The 17,918-nt window shown below is 44.1% G+C and overlaps 1 protein-coding gene across 5 annotated transcripts in view; it reads right to left on the bottom strand.

Annotated features, from left to right (window-relative positions):
• SSBP2 (single stranded DNA binding protein 2) overlaps positions 1 to 17,389 on the bottom strand; it is a 272,660-nt gene extending 255,271 nt beyond the window's left edge. For all 5 annotated transcript variants that reach the window (XM_054032549.1, XM_054032551.1, XM_054032547.1 and 2 more), the window contains exon 1: positions 17,298 to 17,389. In XM_054032549.1, coding sequence (XP_053888524.1) covers positions 17,298 to 17,356 — 59 coding nt within the window. In that variant the 5' untranslated portion in view covers positions 17,357 to 17,389. The remainder of the gene's footprint in view (positions 1 to 17,297) is intronic.
• Positions 17,390 to 17,918: the final 529 nt, after the last annotated feature.

Below are 17,918 nucleotides of genomic sequence, written 5' to 3'. Positions count from 1 at the left end.
TCATATTAACTTCTGAAGAGGCGCATGTGGCTCCGGAGCCACAGGTTGGCCACCTCTGGTGTAGTCTATCGTGCATTGAACCAAGTGACTATTTGAAACCGGTACCCCTTCCCCTCATTCCAGAATTGCTGGACCACCTGAGGACTGCCAGGATCATCACAAAACTTGATCTTCAGAAGGTACACAATCTAGAGCACATAAGGCCTGAGGATGAATGGAAGACTAATTTTCATACCTGATATGGGCACTTTGAATACTTGGTGATGCCGTTTGGCTTAACCAATGCCCCTGCAACATTTCAACATTTTGTAAATTATGTACAAAATGGACTAGATAGAGGGTTGCCACCCGTCCAGGTTTTACGCAGACTATCTGGTTTTTGGCTTCTGTGTTTGGGTCCCATAGGTGATTGTTTTTTTCTGAGAGCTTGGAGCAGCACTACCACCATGTTCAGTCTGTCCTGGGAGACTACAGAAGCATGGTTTGTATGCCAAGCTGGAAAAGTCTACCTTCAACCAAGCCACCATGGAATTTTTGGGGATACATCATCTCCCCAGAGGGACTTCAGATGGATACACAAAAGTTGGAACCCCTCTGCAAGTAGACGTCACCCATCACCTTCCGGGAATTTCGGTGCTTCCTGGGCTTTGCAAATTTTTATAGGAGATTCATCACCAACTTCTCCCAACTAATAACTCCCCTGACTTCCCTCTGCAAAGCAGTGTAATTGACTTGGTCACCAAAGCCCAAATCACTTTTGACCAGTTAAAGGCTGCCTTACCCAAAGTCCTGATCCTGGCACACCTTGACCAGACTCTTCCTTTCAGAGTGGAAGCAGATGCACCCAATATGGCCCTAGGGAGCAGTACTCTTGCAGCGACTTAGACCTCAGTCAGTCTTATGCATTCTGTTTTTGAAAAGTTACCCCTGCAGAGATGAACTACAAAATACTGGACAAAACAGCTGCTTATTATAAAAACAGCATTTGAAGAATGGCATCACCACCTTAAGGGAGCTTGGCACTCAATACAGGTCTTCATTGACCATAAGAACCTCAAGTACCTTTACAAGGGCCAAGTGACAGAGACAGTTAAGATGGGCCCTGTTCTTTTCTCAGTTCGAGTTCATGATTACCTGCACTTGGGAAAATGAAATGGGAAAGCCAATGCTTTATCTCAGAAGGAGGAATACTACAGGAGAAGCAAAGAACTGACTTCTGAGTCCCCCTACCACCTCAAGCCTGGTAACTTTGCCAATGCCAGAGTTTGTCAAAACCTGCTCTCCCTCATCTGATCCACCTTGAAAGAAGCCCCACTTGCCCAAGGGATATAATCCATGCCATTCTGTGCTGGATGGAATAACATATTTTGAGCACATATATGAACCCCCAGGGTATCCCCAACTAGAGGTGCTATGGCTGTGTCAGGATGCTCCACTAGCAGGTTACTTTGGTTGGTGGAAGACCTCCGGCATGGTTGGCCATTTTCTCTGGTCGCCCTGCATGCGGGCTAAGGTCCAAGGATACATGGACTCCTGTGAGTGCTGTGCACATACCAAGACACCCCAAAACAGACCCCTTGGCACATTAGTATCCCTGGAGACTCCGAACAGGCACTCGTCTGCCAATAGCCTAGACTTTACTGTGGAACTCCCAGCATTTGATGGCTACACCGTAATCTTAACAGTTGTGGACCACCTGACCAAAAAGGCGCACTTCATCCCCTGCAACCAGCTACCCTCTGCCGAGACTACTGCCCAAATCCTGCTGCACAATGTGACCTGGCTCCATGGAATCCCAGACCACACAGTTTCTGAACAAGGCCCGTGGTTCACCTCTCGTTTCTGGTGCAAAGCTTTCAGACTACCAGATAGCTGCAGATCTACCTCCACCACATACCACCCCCAGACAGATGCACAAACTGAATGGTTGAACCAAGTACTAGAGAACTATTTGAGGTGCTTGGTAAATTATCATCAAGACAACTGTTCCATGCACTTGCCATATGCAGTTTTCTTACAACAATGCTGCTCATGCCTTCATGGCTCGGAGTCCCTTCTTCGCTAATTACAGGTTCCACACCTGTTTCACCTGGTGTTACCAGCAGCCTCCCCAAAGCCTGACACCATGGACTGGGTCCAACAGATTCATCGTATTTAGGAAAAGCTCAAGAACCGCCTAGAATAGGCAAAGAAGGCTACAAAAGGCATGCAGACAACCAAGTCAAGAAACTCCAGTATTTACGGTAGGCCAGAAGGTATGGCTTGCTGCCAAACACCTCCAGACCTGGCAACCATCCTGCAAATTGGACCACCAATTCCTAGGGTCCTTCCCGATATGCCAGCAGATTAACCCACTTACCTTCGAACGCCAGCTTCCCCAGTCTCTCAAAATACACCCAGTTTTACATGTTTCCCTTCTGAAGCCATACATGGAGAACCCCTTCCCTGATTGAACCACACTGCCTGCTTCCACCAGTTGAAATACCCGGTCATGAGAAATATGAAATACAGCCCATCCTCGATTCCAGATGTACATGTGGCCACCTATACTATCTGGTGGACTGGGAAGGCATCAGCCCCGAAGAACACACTTGGGAGCCTTCCACATCCACATACCCCAAACTGGTGAAAGCATTCCACAATGCTCACCTGGACCAGTACCATCCCGAAGGGGTCTGAAGGAGGTGATGATGTAAGAACCTGCACGGCTGGAACCTGGGACCCTGGGGTGTTCTGGGCTCCATCACCACTACAGGCTTAAGCTGGTCTCCCAGAGGAGGGCCCTGTGAGGCTGGGCTTGAAAGTACCACCCAGCCGGACCTGAGTGGTGGCCCCTCACAGCCCACTGACTGGCCAGTACCAGAACTTAAACCAGGCAGCCACGAAGGGGAGCTGTCTGAGCAACAAAACAGACTGCATGCCTGTCTCTGCTCCAGTTCCTGATTGCAATAGACCTGAGACTCCGGCTTCTGACCCTGATTTGTCCTTGACTTTGATCTTCAATTGCTCTCTGTAACCTGCTGCCTGACCCCACCCACCTCCTGACTCTCAGTTTGCCCTCTGTCCTGTCTCAGACTCTTACCTCCCGATAGCCTGACTCTGCCAGCCTCCTGACACCTGAACCTCTGTCTGCCCTCTGGCCTATCTCAGTACCTGCCTCAGCCTGACTCCCTACTCCTGTTCTGACCACTAGATCTAATCACCTTCGTCCCATTCATGACACTTGGTATGCAAGTACCCCATGCACACGAGATCAGATTCTTTAGACCAACAGGGTCCAACAGGGCTGCACCTGTGTCCTAAATATCTCCGGGCCCCTCTCCATCACCCTCACATACACACCCAAAAGCATAAAGAGTGGAGCGTGCCAGACCATCTCTTAGTTCTTTTGCCAGTATAGAATCCCAAAAAAGTAGGGCTCAGTAGAAGTGGAAAAGGAGGGCAGGTCATGGAATACATGTGGACAAAACATATCAAAGAACCATAGTTCTTGTAAGATAAGAAGTTGTTTTTTCTTCAAGTGATCATCCACATGAATTCCATTCTTGGCAACTAACAAGCAGTTATCTGTTTGCTTGGAGGTGGATAGCAGGAGTCTTAAACAATAACTACAGGATAGCCCTATCAAAGCAGGCATCTAGTCTGGAAGCCTCTACCAAAGAACAGTATTCTTGGAAATAATGTGTGGACAGAACTCCAAGTAGCTGCCCTACAGATTTCAGAAATAGAGCTATTTTTCAAACAGGCATCAGAGGTTGCCTGGACACTAGTGGAATAAGCGCCAATGTGTTTAGGTAGTTCTAACCTGGCTAACGCCTAACAAATCCCTATACAGTTGCAAACCCACTTAAATCATTTAAGAGAATATTGCTTGACCCATAACCCTCTCTGCACGTCCAGCAACAGTCTTGGTGTCCCTGAATGGTTTTGTCTTACCAATATAAAAAAGACAGTGAGGCTGGGAGAAGAAAATGGTAGATCAATAAATTGATTTACATGGAGTTCTGAAACTCCCTTAGGCAGGAATTTGGGATGAGGCCTGAGAGTGACTCTGTCCTTATGAAACACAGTAACACCATAAGGGCCTGAGTCTTCCTGACCTTTTTGCTGATGTAATAGTTACTATAAAGCCTATCTTCACAGATAAGTAGTAAAGGGAACAGGTTTCTAACATTTCAAAGGTGGCATGCATCGATCCTGTCAGTACTACACTGGGGTCCCAAGAGGGAAGGGACCTCTGAACTGAGGGGAAAAAAACATGAATAGGCCCTTTAAGGTTCCTTAGCACTGAACTGAAGAAATACAGCGTGGCCATGGATAGGAAGATGATGTGCAGATAACTGCTGCTACATGGAATCTTATGGAGCTGATAGAAACTTCAGATTGTTTCAGGGCTAATAGGTAGTCCTATATTGCTGAAAGGGTGATGGGAGACAGCTGAGATGACCAAATAGAAAACCTCTCCCATTTAGCTTTATAAGTCAGTCTGGTTGAGGGCTTCCTGCTTTGAAACAGAACATTCTGAACTTCAGCTGTACTGCTTCTTTCAGTGGACGTTATCCAGTCAGCATCCGGGCTTTCAGATGTAACAAAGCTGGCTCCAAGTGTAGGATCTGCCTGTTGTTCTGTGAGACTATGTTGCATAAGGCAGATAAGGTTACGGGACGGGATGTGAGTTTCATCAGATCTGAATACCAGAACTGCCTAAATCAGGGGTCGGCAACCTTTCAGAAGTGATGTGCCAAATCTTCATTTATTCACTCTAATTTAAGGTTTCGCATGCCAGAAATACATTTTAATGTTTTTAGAAAGTCTCTTTCTATAAGTCTATAATATAAAACTAAATTGTTGTATGTAAAATAAGATTTTTTTAAATGTTTAAGACGCTTCATTTAAAATTAAATTAAAATGCAGATCCCTCCAGACCGCTGGTCAGGACCCAGGCAGTGTGAGTGCCACTGAAAATCAGCTCACATGCTGTCTTTGGCACACGTGCCATAGGTTGCCTACCCCTGGCCTAAATCATGCAAAGGCTTTTGTAATCATTGGTCCTGCAACTTGTTTCAGTTTCCTCATAACCCTTGGTATCATGGGGATTAGTGCAAGGCATACTTTAGTCCTAGTGACCAAAATGACTGAAACTTCTTGTTCTGGTCTACAGCAAACAGGTCCATTTCTGGGAATCCCCACTTGCGACAGATGTTTTTCAGGACTGAGGTTTTTGACAGACCATTTGTGGATGTCTGAGGACTGCCTGCTGGGTTGATCTGCCATAGTGCTCTGAAGACCAGGAAGGAGCAGAGCCACTGGTAGTGATGGTTTGATTTGGAATGCACCAACTCCAAAGCCAAAAAGCCTCCTCGCAGAGCAGAGATGATCTTGCTGCTCCTTCCTGATCTGTTGACATAATGCAAAGCTGTGGTGTTGACTATGAGCACTTGGATTGTGGAACCCTGGAGTAGCAGAAAAATGCCTTGCATCCCAGATTAAGCAAGGAGAGGACTTCTTATCAGACCATGACCAGCATGTCCATGCAGTGTCTGCCTGCCAGATACACTGATTTCGAACTACCCTTGTATAGAGCGTAAGTGAAGTCTGGCAAACTGTGTCATGTAGATGCGTGAAGCCATGTGTCCAACAGGAATAGCAGGGGCTAGCAACCTAACTATTTTTTAAGATGGAACTTGATAAATTAACAGGATTATATAACGTGGGTTTTTTTGTGATCCAGTCCCCTGCCACCAATTACCCAGCAGGTCCCTTCCACTTCCATTTCTTGTGACAGAAGCCTGAGGCATGCTCCTACTGATATTTTTTGGTGAGTCTCAAGTTGGTTGATGAGGTTTACTATCAACTGGAATCTTTCCTGTGACAGGTACGCTCTCGCTGACATGGAATCTAATCCTGCTCCTATGAACTCTAGGCTTTGAGTCGAAGTACGGATTTTTCTCTTGCATCTGAAGAAGTGAGGTTCTTACCCACGAAAGCTTATGCTCCCAATAATTCTGTTAGTCTTAAAGGTGCCACAGGACCCTCTGTTGGATTTTTCTCTGTTGACTTTTGAGGCCCAACTTGATCCAAGTAATCTTAAAAGATTACTTGGATCAAGTTGGTCACATGTTGGGGTGATCTTCCTTGAATCAGCCAGAATTCATGAATTCCTTGTCTCCTTAGATGAGTTGCAATGACTCCAAAGTAATTAGTGAATACCCTTGGTGCTGTGGAAAGACCAAAGGATAGGATCTTCTACTGGTAGGGAATGTTCCTACTGGAATTTGAGGTATTTCTTGTGGGCAGGATGAACATGTACAAAAATGGGCATCTTGCAGGTCAAGAGCTGTAAACCAGTTTTGAGGATCTAATGAGGAAATTATGAAGCCTAGAGTCAACATTCTGAGATTAAAACAATGGAGGAATTTGTTGAGATTTTAGAAGTCCAGAATGGGACACAAAACCCCTTTATTCTTTGGGATGATAAAATAATGAAAATAAAAACCCCTTTCCCTGAACTCTAAGGGCACCTCCTCCACTGCTCCAAGTTGTAGAAAGGAGTCAACTTCTTGTTTTAACTATATCTCCTGAAAAGGGTCCCTTCAAAGGAGTGGGGAAAAGGGGAAGGAGGTAGAAAGGGACTGGAATTGGATAGAATACCTCTTGTTTACAATTTCCTCGACCCACTGGTTCAAGGTGATATGAGTCCAAACTTCCCAAAAATAAAAAAGAAGTTTCCCAAACAGGGGGACCGAAAGGAAGAAACTCTCTGGATGTTTTGCCAGACTCTTGACACTGGCATCAAACCTGCAGTTTATTTAGATTGTAAGCTCTTTAGGGCAGAAAACTTTTTGTTCCATGTTTGTATAGTGACTAGCACAATGGAGTCCTGTTTCTTATTAGGGCTCCTAGACACTTTGGTATTACACAGATAAATAATAAATCATAATCATAAAGGAAGAGGTTTGTTGCTGCTGGAATCTCTACTTCTTTCTCAGAGGCTCTGAAATCTTTAGAGGCTGGTAGCAGCACTGGGCAGAACAAAGCTGCCTAAAAGAACGTTATCTTTTTTGCTTTCTTCTTGGGGTTGCAACATTGAGGTCTAGGAAACACCGCCACCTTAGAATCCTTTCAGGAATAGGGGGCCTCATCCATCTTTGAATTTAAAAAGTTAATTGCCCTCAAAGGGAAGATCCTTAAAGTTTGTTGTTTGAGCCTCCCTGGAAATCCCCCAGAAAGATCTTCTCATGGCCATTAATGTAGCCACATGCTGCTATGTTGGACATGTCCAGTGCAACCTGTATGGATCTGAGGGCTATCAGCTATCCTTCAGACATGATGGTCTTTTAGCTCCTTTCTGTGATCTTGAGATAGCCTATCCACAAATTGAGACAGTTTGTCCAGCTGAAATAATTGTATCAAAAAGCACTTGATAATTAGCCATGCGCATCTGGAAGATGGCAAATTAATAGACTTTGCCTTCAAACAGGTTCAGGCTCTTTGGGACTTTCTTCCTAGGTGTAGATTTGGGCGCTCTTACCACAAGTGATCCTGGTATTGGCTGGGAATAAGTCCACAAGTTTCTTGGAAGGGACTTGGTATCTCTTCTCAGCTCACTTGGATATGGCCAGAATTAATGCTGGTGTGCCACAGGTCTTTCACAATGTCCAACCGTCCCTCATTTATAGGCATGGCAAGCTTGCCAGGCATAGAAGGATGCAAGATGTCCAGGAGTTTGTGAGGCTTCTCCTGCACCACTTTCAGAGGCTCTGCCATATGCGTGATAAGTTCCTGGAATGCCTTTAACTCATTGACTGAAGAAGGCATCAAGGGACCACAATGGGAGAGGACAAGGAGACTGAAGTGGGGACAAGTTGTTCTTCCCCTTGTAGATATTGTCCTTGTTATTTTCTTCAGGTTGCCTCTCCAGAATCGGAGGCTGCACTAACTGACATGGCTATGTTGGTTTATATTGCCTCTTTGAGGAGAAGGATCTATCTCTAGAGAGTTCCAATGATATAGGCTTGTGGGAATATAGCTACACCCCACCCCCACCTCCAGGCATCTAGTAGGGCTAAGGCAAGTATGGGTACTGAAAGGGGAAACACATAGGGATGTACCAGGACAGATGTTCCCTATGAGCCCTAGGTAGCTTCCTGCTGCTCCTTATAGATTCCTTCACAGGAATTCATAGATTCTCTTCCTGCCTCCCACTGTGCTAGCCAAGGAGACAAGTCCCTACAATGCACCAGTGGTGATGAAGAAAAGGAGTACACCTCTTAAAAAAAAAAAATATCATCCCATCAGGCCCCCTGGTTCTGTTGTGCTCTCTCTAATTGGGCAGGGAGTGAAATTGGAACTGCAGATAACCTCCTTTACCTGCCATACCAATGACATGATAGCTGATGGTTTAGTTATCACTCAACCTCTCATAAGAATAAAAGAATAACACTTAGCTCTTAGCACTTTTCAGCACTATATCTCAAAGTGCTTTACAAAGGCGGTCAGCATCATTACCCCCATTAACCGCAGTTTCACAAATGAGGAGACTGTGGCACAAAAGGTCAAGTGACTTGCCCAGAATCACCCAACAGGCCAATGGTCAAGTAGGAACAAAACTCAGGTGTTCTGAGTCCCAGTCTATCCATGCAGCTATACAGCTTCACATCCAGCAGGGAAGCCCCCGGTACCAGGCCCACAGATAAATCACTTGATCCTATATATGCCTTGGGCAACAATGCACTGGGCAATGAGAACCACAGTGTGGGGGTTGTGCCAGGTACCCAGGCTCCAGATGCTGAAAGTTCAGTACCAAAAGAGATGCAGTTCCCAGGTTTAATTGATACCATCAGCACTCTCAACAGTCACCAGCATGCCAGAGGGACCTTTTTCTCAGGATGTGGGCTGCCTTTTGATAGTTGAGTCTGAGATGAGTCAGACTTCTGAGTCTTGTGCCTAGACTCAGCTGACATTCGAGAGAGTCACTTATGCCTCAGCTCAACAAAGCGGGTACAGAGGCAGATAACTGGGGTCTCTTAGTCAGTGTAACCCAGAAGCTCTAGGGGAATCTCAGCTCACAAGGGTTCTCATGGAGATCCATGAACACAGGACTGGTGTACAGCTGTGTCCTTCCTTTTGGTGTCCGAGGAGGCTTACCTAGAGAGCTCCAGGAGGAACAATTTTAAGTTGCTTTCTCTAGCTTCTGGGGTCCATTTAGAGAAGAAGCAACATATAGTATTGTTACCTTTTTTTTTACCTAATCGAGTAGTCGAAGTTTGGGCCTTGGGGATATTCCAGCTGGGAGCAGAAATTGGTTACAGTCAGGTATTTCTTTGATGCTGTTTTGTTTATTTGCAAATAACGTACAAAGGAATCAAACAGCAGGAAACAGCTTCTTTTGTTTATAGCACCAAGAACATTTTTTTCAGCCTGCACCCTCCCCAGGTTTTTTCCAGGGTCAGACACCATGCTTTCAGCTGCTCCTTCCACCTGTCTCTGTCTCCTAGTCTCTCAGTTTCTGAGTGTTCTACCTTTTTCCTCACACACAAAACATTAACAATACTTAGCAAAAGCCCTCTTCCCATTCAGTACAAACTCCTGGATGGGTTCACAGCCCTCTTTTGATTTAGGTGGGGGGGGGGGGTTCTGATTAACTCATCCTGACAATTACGTTAATTGAAGGGTGTATTCACATTTAATCTTAAAGAGGTTTGTGATCAAAACAATCTCCAGTACCTCTCAACACAACAGCACATTGCTCAGGAATGGGTCCTTCTCCTAAACAAAATAGGCACCTAGAGTGCCCATCATTAAGTGGCATTGAAGCCATGAGGGACAAGTTTTAAATCCCAAAGATTTTGCCACTGCTAGAGCCCCAGTTTGGGGTGCATGTTCTAACCTAAAATCTAGAAACTGACTAAAATTAGAATTTGTATTTGTGTGCCTGTATATTGCCAATAGGCAACAAGACTAACAACACTAAACCGGCACAATGCACAGAGAAGCAGGCACCTCACTGTTAAGGATGTTAAGAATGAACTGAGGAATGGCTGGGCCCATTCCATCTTTTATGCTCTCAGGTGGGGGGAATGAGGGTACACAGGTTTGGCCCCAACAGACACTGTTAGCCAAAGGAATCCAATCTCATGTGCATGGGACACCTGAGCATCAAGAGTGGAATCCATGTGCACAATCACTCAAAGAAGAACCAAAATTTATCAGCTTTACAATTAGGTGTATTATTCTTGTGTCTTCCTGGAACATACAACATGCTTTATTACAGCTGTTGTTCCAAATTTATAAAAAGTTAGCTACCCTCATGTATTTTTGTGTGTACGCATGTGCATACACCTGCCCATCTTCTGTTTCTTTCTTTTTGCGGCTATACTTCTTAACATCAGGTTAAAACAGATTAATCTAAAAGAAATGTTAATACATATCAACTGATTTCCATTAGCTATTGACTGCTTCCTCCAATAAGGTTTAGATTTTTAAACTGGAGCCCCAGCATGCTCTTAACTAAAATGAATGGGAGATTTGCAATTGGCCTCAGAAGTAAGCCATTACCCTTTTTCAGCAAAGGTTTGCTTAACATTAAAGACAGTATGCAAAAACTTAAAATTGGAATGCACAATCTCACATCTCTCATGGTGATGAATAACACAGAAAGAGCATATTTTTAGGGTGGGTTGGGGGAGGAGAGGGAGAGGAAAGCGTGAAGAGGGAAAGATGATCTTTTACTTTAGCTTTTGCCTCCCTCCTCCAGCACAAGATCTCTAGTCCTGCAAAACACTTAAGCACATACTTAAGTTTAGCCCTGTTGAAATCAATAAGACTACTCATGTGCTTAAAGTTACACACTTATTTTAGTGCTATGCTGGAATGAATCTATGTATTTACAACCTCATACAGCTAGTGTCTGCTATTACCACTTGTGTTATATATCTAGAGTGTAATCAGGTTTATAATTGTAATTCAGCCCCTTCAGGGTAATTTAGTCAGAGTTTGAAATACCCATATACTTGAAATCTTTTCTAAGCGCACCTGCTCAGTAATGCACCGATCCTGCATCATAGCGGTCAATGGCAAACAAATGAAAAACTTTTGTCATTTCCAAAGCATTCTGTATGTGGCCCCCTTTATCAAAATTTCTTGTGTTCTGTAGCAAATCTATAGATAGGGTCCCATAATAGTATTCCTGCAACCAATACATTTATTTCTACAGGCAGCATCCACATACTGTACAAGTCAACCTGATGAATCAAATCAACATGTAAACTCAATTCTAGTAGATTTTTCAGAACAATCTGGATTAACCTGACAATTCTGTTTTCATATTTAGAAATTAAAACTGCCCTTTACAGCCTTAAAAACATTTTAAGATGGCAGGAATCATCACTATGTCAGCTCTCCAGTATTTATTCCAAATAGTTTTGAAATAAAAAGTTCTACAATGAAGATCTGCTAAGAGGTTTGGCGGGGGAGGAGGGAACCAAACTCAAAAACTTGTTAGTGAGTCAGTGGTCAACTTCAGGCAGAGGAAATTGGCTTTTGCCTTCAGCTCTCAAAAACAAAAATCAGAAAAGTAAAAGAATTGGAGGTGAATTAGATATCGCCAAATCCTATAACTCAGGACTTGAGAAACTGACTTATTGACTTCCTAATGATGAGTAGGAAATTTGCCCTGATGAGAGGGATAGGCCTAAAGTATTAGTTTCTTTTAAATCTAAGCATTTATTTTTTTAAAATAATAAACTTTACAACCCTTATAGTTGCAAATTTTCATAATGTGAAATGATGTAATGCTGCCTTCCTGAATTTTCAGACAAAATACTCCAGAACTTCTGCTGCTGTCCACAGATTTGTTAGTAACAGCAGAGTCAGAAACAGAAATCACTGGTCAGTTTCACGATTTCTGTGCAGAACCCTGTGGACACCACTGAAAATTACAGGAATTGTGTTAATCTCACTCTATTGTTGCTTGAGAAATTATTCTGAACCAAGCTAGACACAGTAGCTGTTCATCTAAAAGACCCCAAAAAACAAAAAACAGAAGAACAGAGCAGAGGAAACCTCCTTCCTCACAGCAGCAAGCAGGTTCAGAGAAGAAAAAAAGAAAAATCCCCATTTCTCTTCAAGCAACTGGCTGGCAAAGGTCAAATTTGCAAGACACCTACCAGCCAGACTAATACTAAAGATGAGGAGGGTCTAGGACAGCACCTGAATAGAAATCCAAGCACTCTTGCCTTCCCTACAGTTTGGGGGTGGAAGAAAATCTAGGGCCCTCATTAGACCTTTGATCCTAAACCATTAAAGTCAAATGGGAGATTTGCCTTTGACTTAAATGAGCATAGGATCAATCCGTAAGGTAATTTATTTTGGCTCTTCCGTCTTTTGTATTAGCTTTGTCCAGTAGGTTTACTCCTCTGATTAGCAGGCATATGGTAAATTTTTCAACCTCTGCTAACACACCCATACGTCCCACTGGGGGGGGAAAGCACCCTGAAGTCCCTTTCTTTTAAAGGTTTGCTGATTAACTGCTTAAAGATCCAGATTACTGAAGATATGAACAACTATTTGTGTGTGTTGGTGAACCAAATAGTTTCTCTTCTAAGTCTAATTTTGCCCATGAGTTCTTTTATACTATTTTTGTTCCTTATTAAATGTTTGTAAATACTAATGTAATAACTCTCTGATGTTCCACTTTATTCAGAAAGAGTGTGGCTTGTAAGTAAAGGTATATAAAGAATCACACAGAATGCAAAAATCTGATCCCGCTCCCATTGAAATCAATTCATGGAGTTTTGTCACTGAGTGAAGTGGGGCAAGGTTCAGGTGCCAACTCTGAGTTAATCCACCTCTGATGCAGAGGAGGGAGTCAGGGAAATACATTCTGCCCAAAGGAGACAACAAAAAATGGGTGCTGAGAAAAATTTGAGATCCTTTTCACAATATAGATGAGTCTTATTAGGTCTCGGCACAGCATAAGTAGTCAAGGGGCTACTGTTGAATACAACTTTCCTGTCCATTATGCAAGTGGGGTGGCCTGACCCCAGAATCAAATTACCATTCTTTCACAAGGATGGCGGGGAGGGGGAGTCTCTCTGGGGTTTTTTTCCTTCCATCCATCTTCCCTTTTTAATCTTTATTCTTCAGAGCTACTCTGTTCTTTTTAGTGTTTTACTTAACTGTGCTATGCCTGTTTGGTGTAGAGTTAAATTCAGATGAAAATATTTAATATCTATTCACTTTAGATTTGTTGATAAGATACTTTAAATGAATTACTTGACCCTGAGGTGAGGTGGGAGAAACAAAGAGAGAGTATAAGAGGAAATTCTCATAATTTTGACACTGAAAACTTGTCAAGGGCTATTATAAGTAATATATTAGACTGAAAATTGTAAAACGTACCTAAAATTTTTTCTTTATTTTACTTAAGAAAAATTTAAGAAACATAAAAAAATGGTGTTGATAGCAGCATATAATATAGATATATCTCCAGGAAAATACCTGACCCTGGGATCAGTCTATATGTCCATCACACTTGATTTAAAAAAAAAAAAAAAAAAAGTATGCAGAGTTTTCCACAGTTCAAAAATTCTCCATCACTAATAGACTTCTTGTGCAGAATTTCTGTCACCAGGACTCATTTTCTAAGAAAAGACCCAACTGTGTAAACTCATGCTACAGTATTTTAAGAAATACTTAATATTAATCCAATTTTAACATGGAAAAAAATGTTTAAAATGCACAGCTAGTAACAAATCTTCTAGATACTTAAGCATAGATAACTAGATGTGACAGTATACAGTTAAACTAAACAATTTTGCATTCTACAAACTTTCCCAGATATTGGTCTCTATCACAGTGTGTGATCGTATGTGTGTGTAAGAGAGACAGACACCCCATTGCAGCAATCGCCAATTTTTTTAAAGCATTCAGTATAAAAAAAAGCTATGTTGCAACCATCGCAAATTCCTCTTAGGAAACATTATAACAAATTCACAGATTTCTTGTTTCAAAACTATACTCTTTTATAACAGCAATTAACTTTAATATAATTATTTGTCACAGTCTACTGTGATTAAATAAATACTTTACATCAGTTGAGTCAAACATCCTTCTTATTCCTATGGTTTTCAAATCAACACAACTTCATTCATATGTTGGAAAGAGGTTTCCCTCTGTAGGGATACTCTTCTTGATCTGATGACAAATGTTCTCAGTAGAACCAGAGTCAGACATCTATTCTGGGGAAAATACCATAACAAAGACAAAACCAAAATTTTACAGACCTAGGGAAGGAAAAGTATCTAGTAATGCATCTTGCGCTACTGATAAGGAACTTGAAAACATCTAGTGCAAAAATTCGGAAAGGTGTGTGTGTGTGTGTATATATATATATATACACACACACACACACACACACACACCTTTCAGAATTTTTGCACTAGATATATATAAAAATAAATGACACTCCACAGCAGTAGCCAAGTTTACTTCTGAATTCTAAATTATTTTCATCCATAAATGTAGCCAACAAAAATACTGTGTAGTAATCACTCAGTCAATGGTTTAAAAGTGATCCACCTGAAATGTTGTACATTCATAAGGTAATCCTTACATGAGCAGTACAGATTTCCAGCTGCTAGCTGTAATGAATGGGAGATGGAATGTATTTAAATCAAATAGCACCATCTAGCAGGCCCCCCATAATTTCACGTAGGAGGGTAGTTATTACTTGGTGATAGCTCAGTTTGGCAGACCTCACTTGTAGAATATTAAGGATTTTTATACTGCAAATTAAAGTAGTATTGCCTTATTGGTACAAAAGTTTGGAGGAAAAGTAAAATAGAGAGAAAAATATATAAATTTTAAAGTTTCAGCCCAAAGATTAAAAAAAAACAATACTTCAAAATCTTCATGATGCAAGCCATACAGGAAGTAAAACTAAACTATATCTACAAGGTCATCATTCTGAAAGTCAGATTCATCTGAGGATCCCCTTACAGATTCAACAGCAAGATAATATTAGTTGGTTGGATTTTAGCAATTTGCAAAGTAGATGACACACAGTGCTAAGTATCAGGCACAAAACAGCTGAAATTCTCCTACAATTTCTCTACACAAGTCAAACAAAATGATGTTTGTCCTAATGTCTGAGTATTTAACTCTTTTTGCAAAATATTTTTGCAAGAAGCACCAACAGTTGATTAGCCTGTCCAAGTTCTGTCTCAAACCCCATACCAGCAATTCTCATTTCTTGTCAACAATTCCCTCTGCCTTTGTACAATTCCCTATTATAAAGTTATACATATAGTTCCCAAACATCACGCAACAACAGTGCTTTAAATCTCTTCAAGCATCTCCCTCTCCTTTGTCTCTCAGCAAAGATGCCTGGCCTGCTACTGCTCTAGGAAGTGTGTGTGTGCCAGCCTCTGGAATTAGGAAGTGCTGCTCCTCTAAAATACTGCAACAAGAAAAACTTTTAGGTGAAGGTTCAAGACAAACTGCCTGAAGGAAACTCATCAGTCATGCCTGGACTATTCAGTTTCATGTTAAACGCAATTCTAGGGTGGTGTGCAATGTGATTTCTGCACAAGACATATACAAATAGTTTTTCTGGCTGGAGGTCCCCTTGCCCCCTCAACGGCTTTATCCTGAGCTTTCACAGGCTGCAGCAGATGGACTGAATGGTCCTGGCCATAAGAATTGACGCCACATACTATACTCTTCCTTCTCCCCCTCTGCTGTACTAAGCCCATCACATATGGGCTCTTCCTCCTCCTTCACAGTAAGCACCTCCTGTCTGTGCTTCACCAATCTTAATAATGCAAACCAAGGCTTCAAGTACAGCAAACTTAAAGGGACACCATCAACTTGAAAGTCACATTTCTGTCTAAGCATGTTGTACCTACTATAATTACCAGTAATATCTAACAGTACTATAACTAAAGGAAGCTAGCCAAGTCACTTTATTTCTCCATATTTTTCCAGTTTATTTATTTTGTGCATTTGGTTGTGCTGTGTATGGTCAGTTTCACTGTTTCCCCTGTACATTCAGTCTGTTTCTCCCTCTCTGAAAAGATATTTGTAAACATAACCAGGTGAACAGAAGTACACCTATACAATTTATTTTTAAGGATGTTTTTAAAAAGATCAAGCTAGGATATTCAAAGGGGGCTCCTCAGAAACATTTTTTTAAGATTAGTCAGTTTTTATAAATTCAAGTTCTTGGTGTCCCTTTAACCTGTGTGTTGGGGATACAGGGGAAAGGGATGCCTCATTGACATAGGACAGAGAGCCATCTAAATTGTCACTGGCTGCACTGTTGGCACCATCCCACCACACACATACAACTACACAAAAGCCCCTCACAAAAAAGTCAGTACCATCTCCCCTTCTCCCCCAAACCAACAGGCGCTCAGAATATCTCTGTATTCCTCCTACACAACCCCCTTTTCCCTTTCTCCTCAAACCATAACATCCCCACTAATCCCTTTTCCCCACCCACAACCCCAGTTTCACTCCCAAAGAACAATACACACACACACACAGCCCTTCCTCCCCTACACACAGTAACCCGCTCTCCTGCCCCCACCCTAGGGAGGGATGTGGCTGGGAGAACACATCAGGGCTCTGGCGGGGAAGGACAGGGGGAGATACTAGGTCCTGATAAAAAGTTGAGAGCTGCAGAGTTACAGGCAGCACAGGGAGCTTCTGCCTCTCCCACCACAGCGGCGCCCCCCAGCAGCACAGGCTAGGCTCTTTGTTACCAAAGTTAGTCCAACACTTCCCACCGGCACAGACCCCCTTTGGGGACGGGGGCAGAGGAGTGGGGGCCTCCCCCAACCTTCCGCTCCCTGCCCTAGACCCTGACCCTCCAAAGCGAGGGGCTCAGCCGCGCTGCACCCCCCCACAATGCGCGGGGCTCAGCCATCACCCGCCTTTCACCCCGCGACGGGCGAGGGGTTCGGGCGCCTCCTGTCCCACCTCCCTGCCAAGCGCGGGGAACTCAGACGCTCCTGCCTCCGCCACCCCCCAGAAGCGAGAGCAGCTCACAACCCCCCTGGCCCCTTCCCCCAGCTTGCCAGCTAGGGGCTCGTACACCCAACTCCTAACCCTCGGGTCCTCCGCACCCCAAGCCCTGGCTGCCCCACTCCGGCTCCCCGCTGGCTCCCCTCCGCTCCGCGAGCGTGCGCGCGACCCCCTCTCCGGCGAGCAGGAAAGTTACTTTGTGCAGGGTCTGTGCGGGTGTGTTCGCCCCCCGCCCAGTCCGACTGTGCGGTCCGGCGGGCTGTACTCACTTCTCCCTGGCCTGGCTGTCGGACGGGACGCTGCTGTTGCTCTTGCCTTTGCCGTACATGCCTGCAGAGAGCTCCGACTGTCACGCACCTGTCAACCCATCACAGCCTCCCCGGGAACAGCCCCGTCACCATGGAGACACTGCCACACACACACCCCATTGGCCCGATGCACGGTCGGGCACGCCCCCAACACAGTGATTGACAGACGGAGACCAGGACAGGCTGCTCCCTCCTCCTCCCCGCTTCCCCCACCCCTCGGCTCCTCCTCCCCCTCCCCTCTCGCGCTCTCCCTTCCTCGGCGCAAGGGGGAATTTGAAACGGTTCTAGAAGGATTTTAAACAACTGGCTGTTCTGTGCGCTCGGCAACCCCCCTCCGCCGCTGCCGGAGAGGGAGCGCGCTGGGGAGAGAGGGAAAGTGCGGACTGGACTCCACAGCCAGCGGCACCCGGCAGCTTCAGGCCCTCCCTCCACCGCCCAGCCAGCGGCACGGGCAGCTTCAGCCCCCTCTCCCCCCGGGCATCTAATCAACCGTCCCCTCCCCCTCCCCCTCCGCTCCACCACCCACAGGCCGCCGCGCCGGGCAACGAGACCTGCCCCACGGCTCAGCCAGCGGCATGCGTG

The sequence above is a fragment of the Malaclemys terrapin genome, chromosome 6 (genome assembly GCF_027887155.1).
Source record: "Malaclemys terrapin pileata isolate rMalTer1 chromosome 6, rMalTer1.hap1, whole genome shotgun sequence".
NCBI lineage: Eukaryota > Metazoa > Chordata > Testudines > Emydidae > Malaclemys > Malaclemys terrapin.
This window is presented reverse-complemented; position numbering and strand designations above follow the sequence as displayed.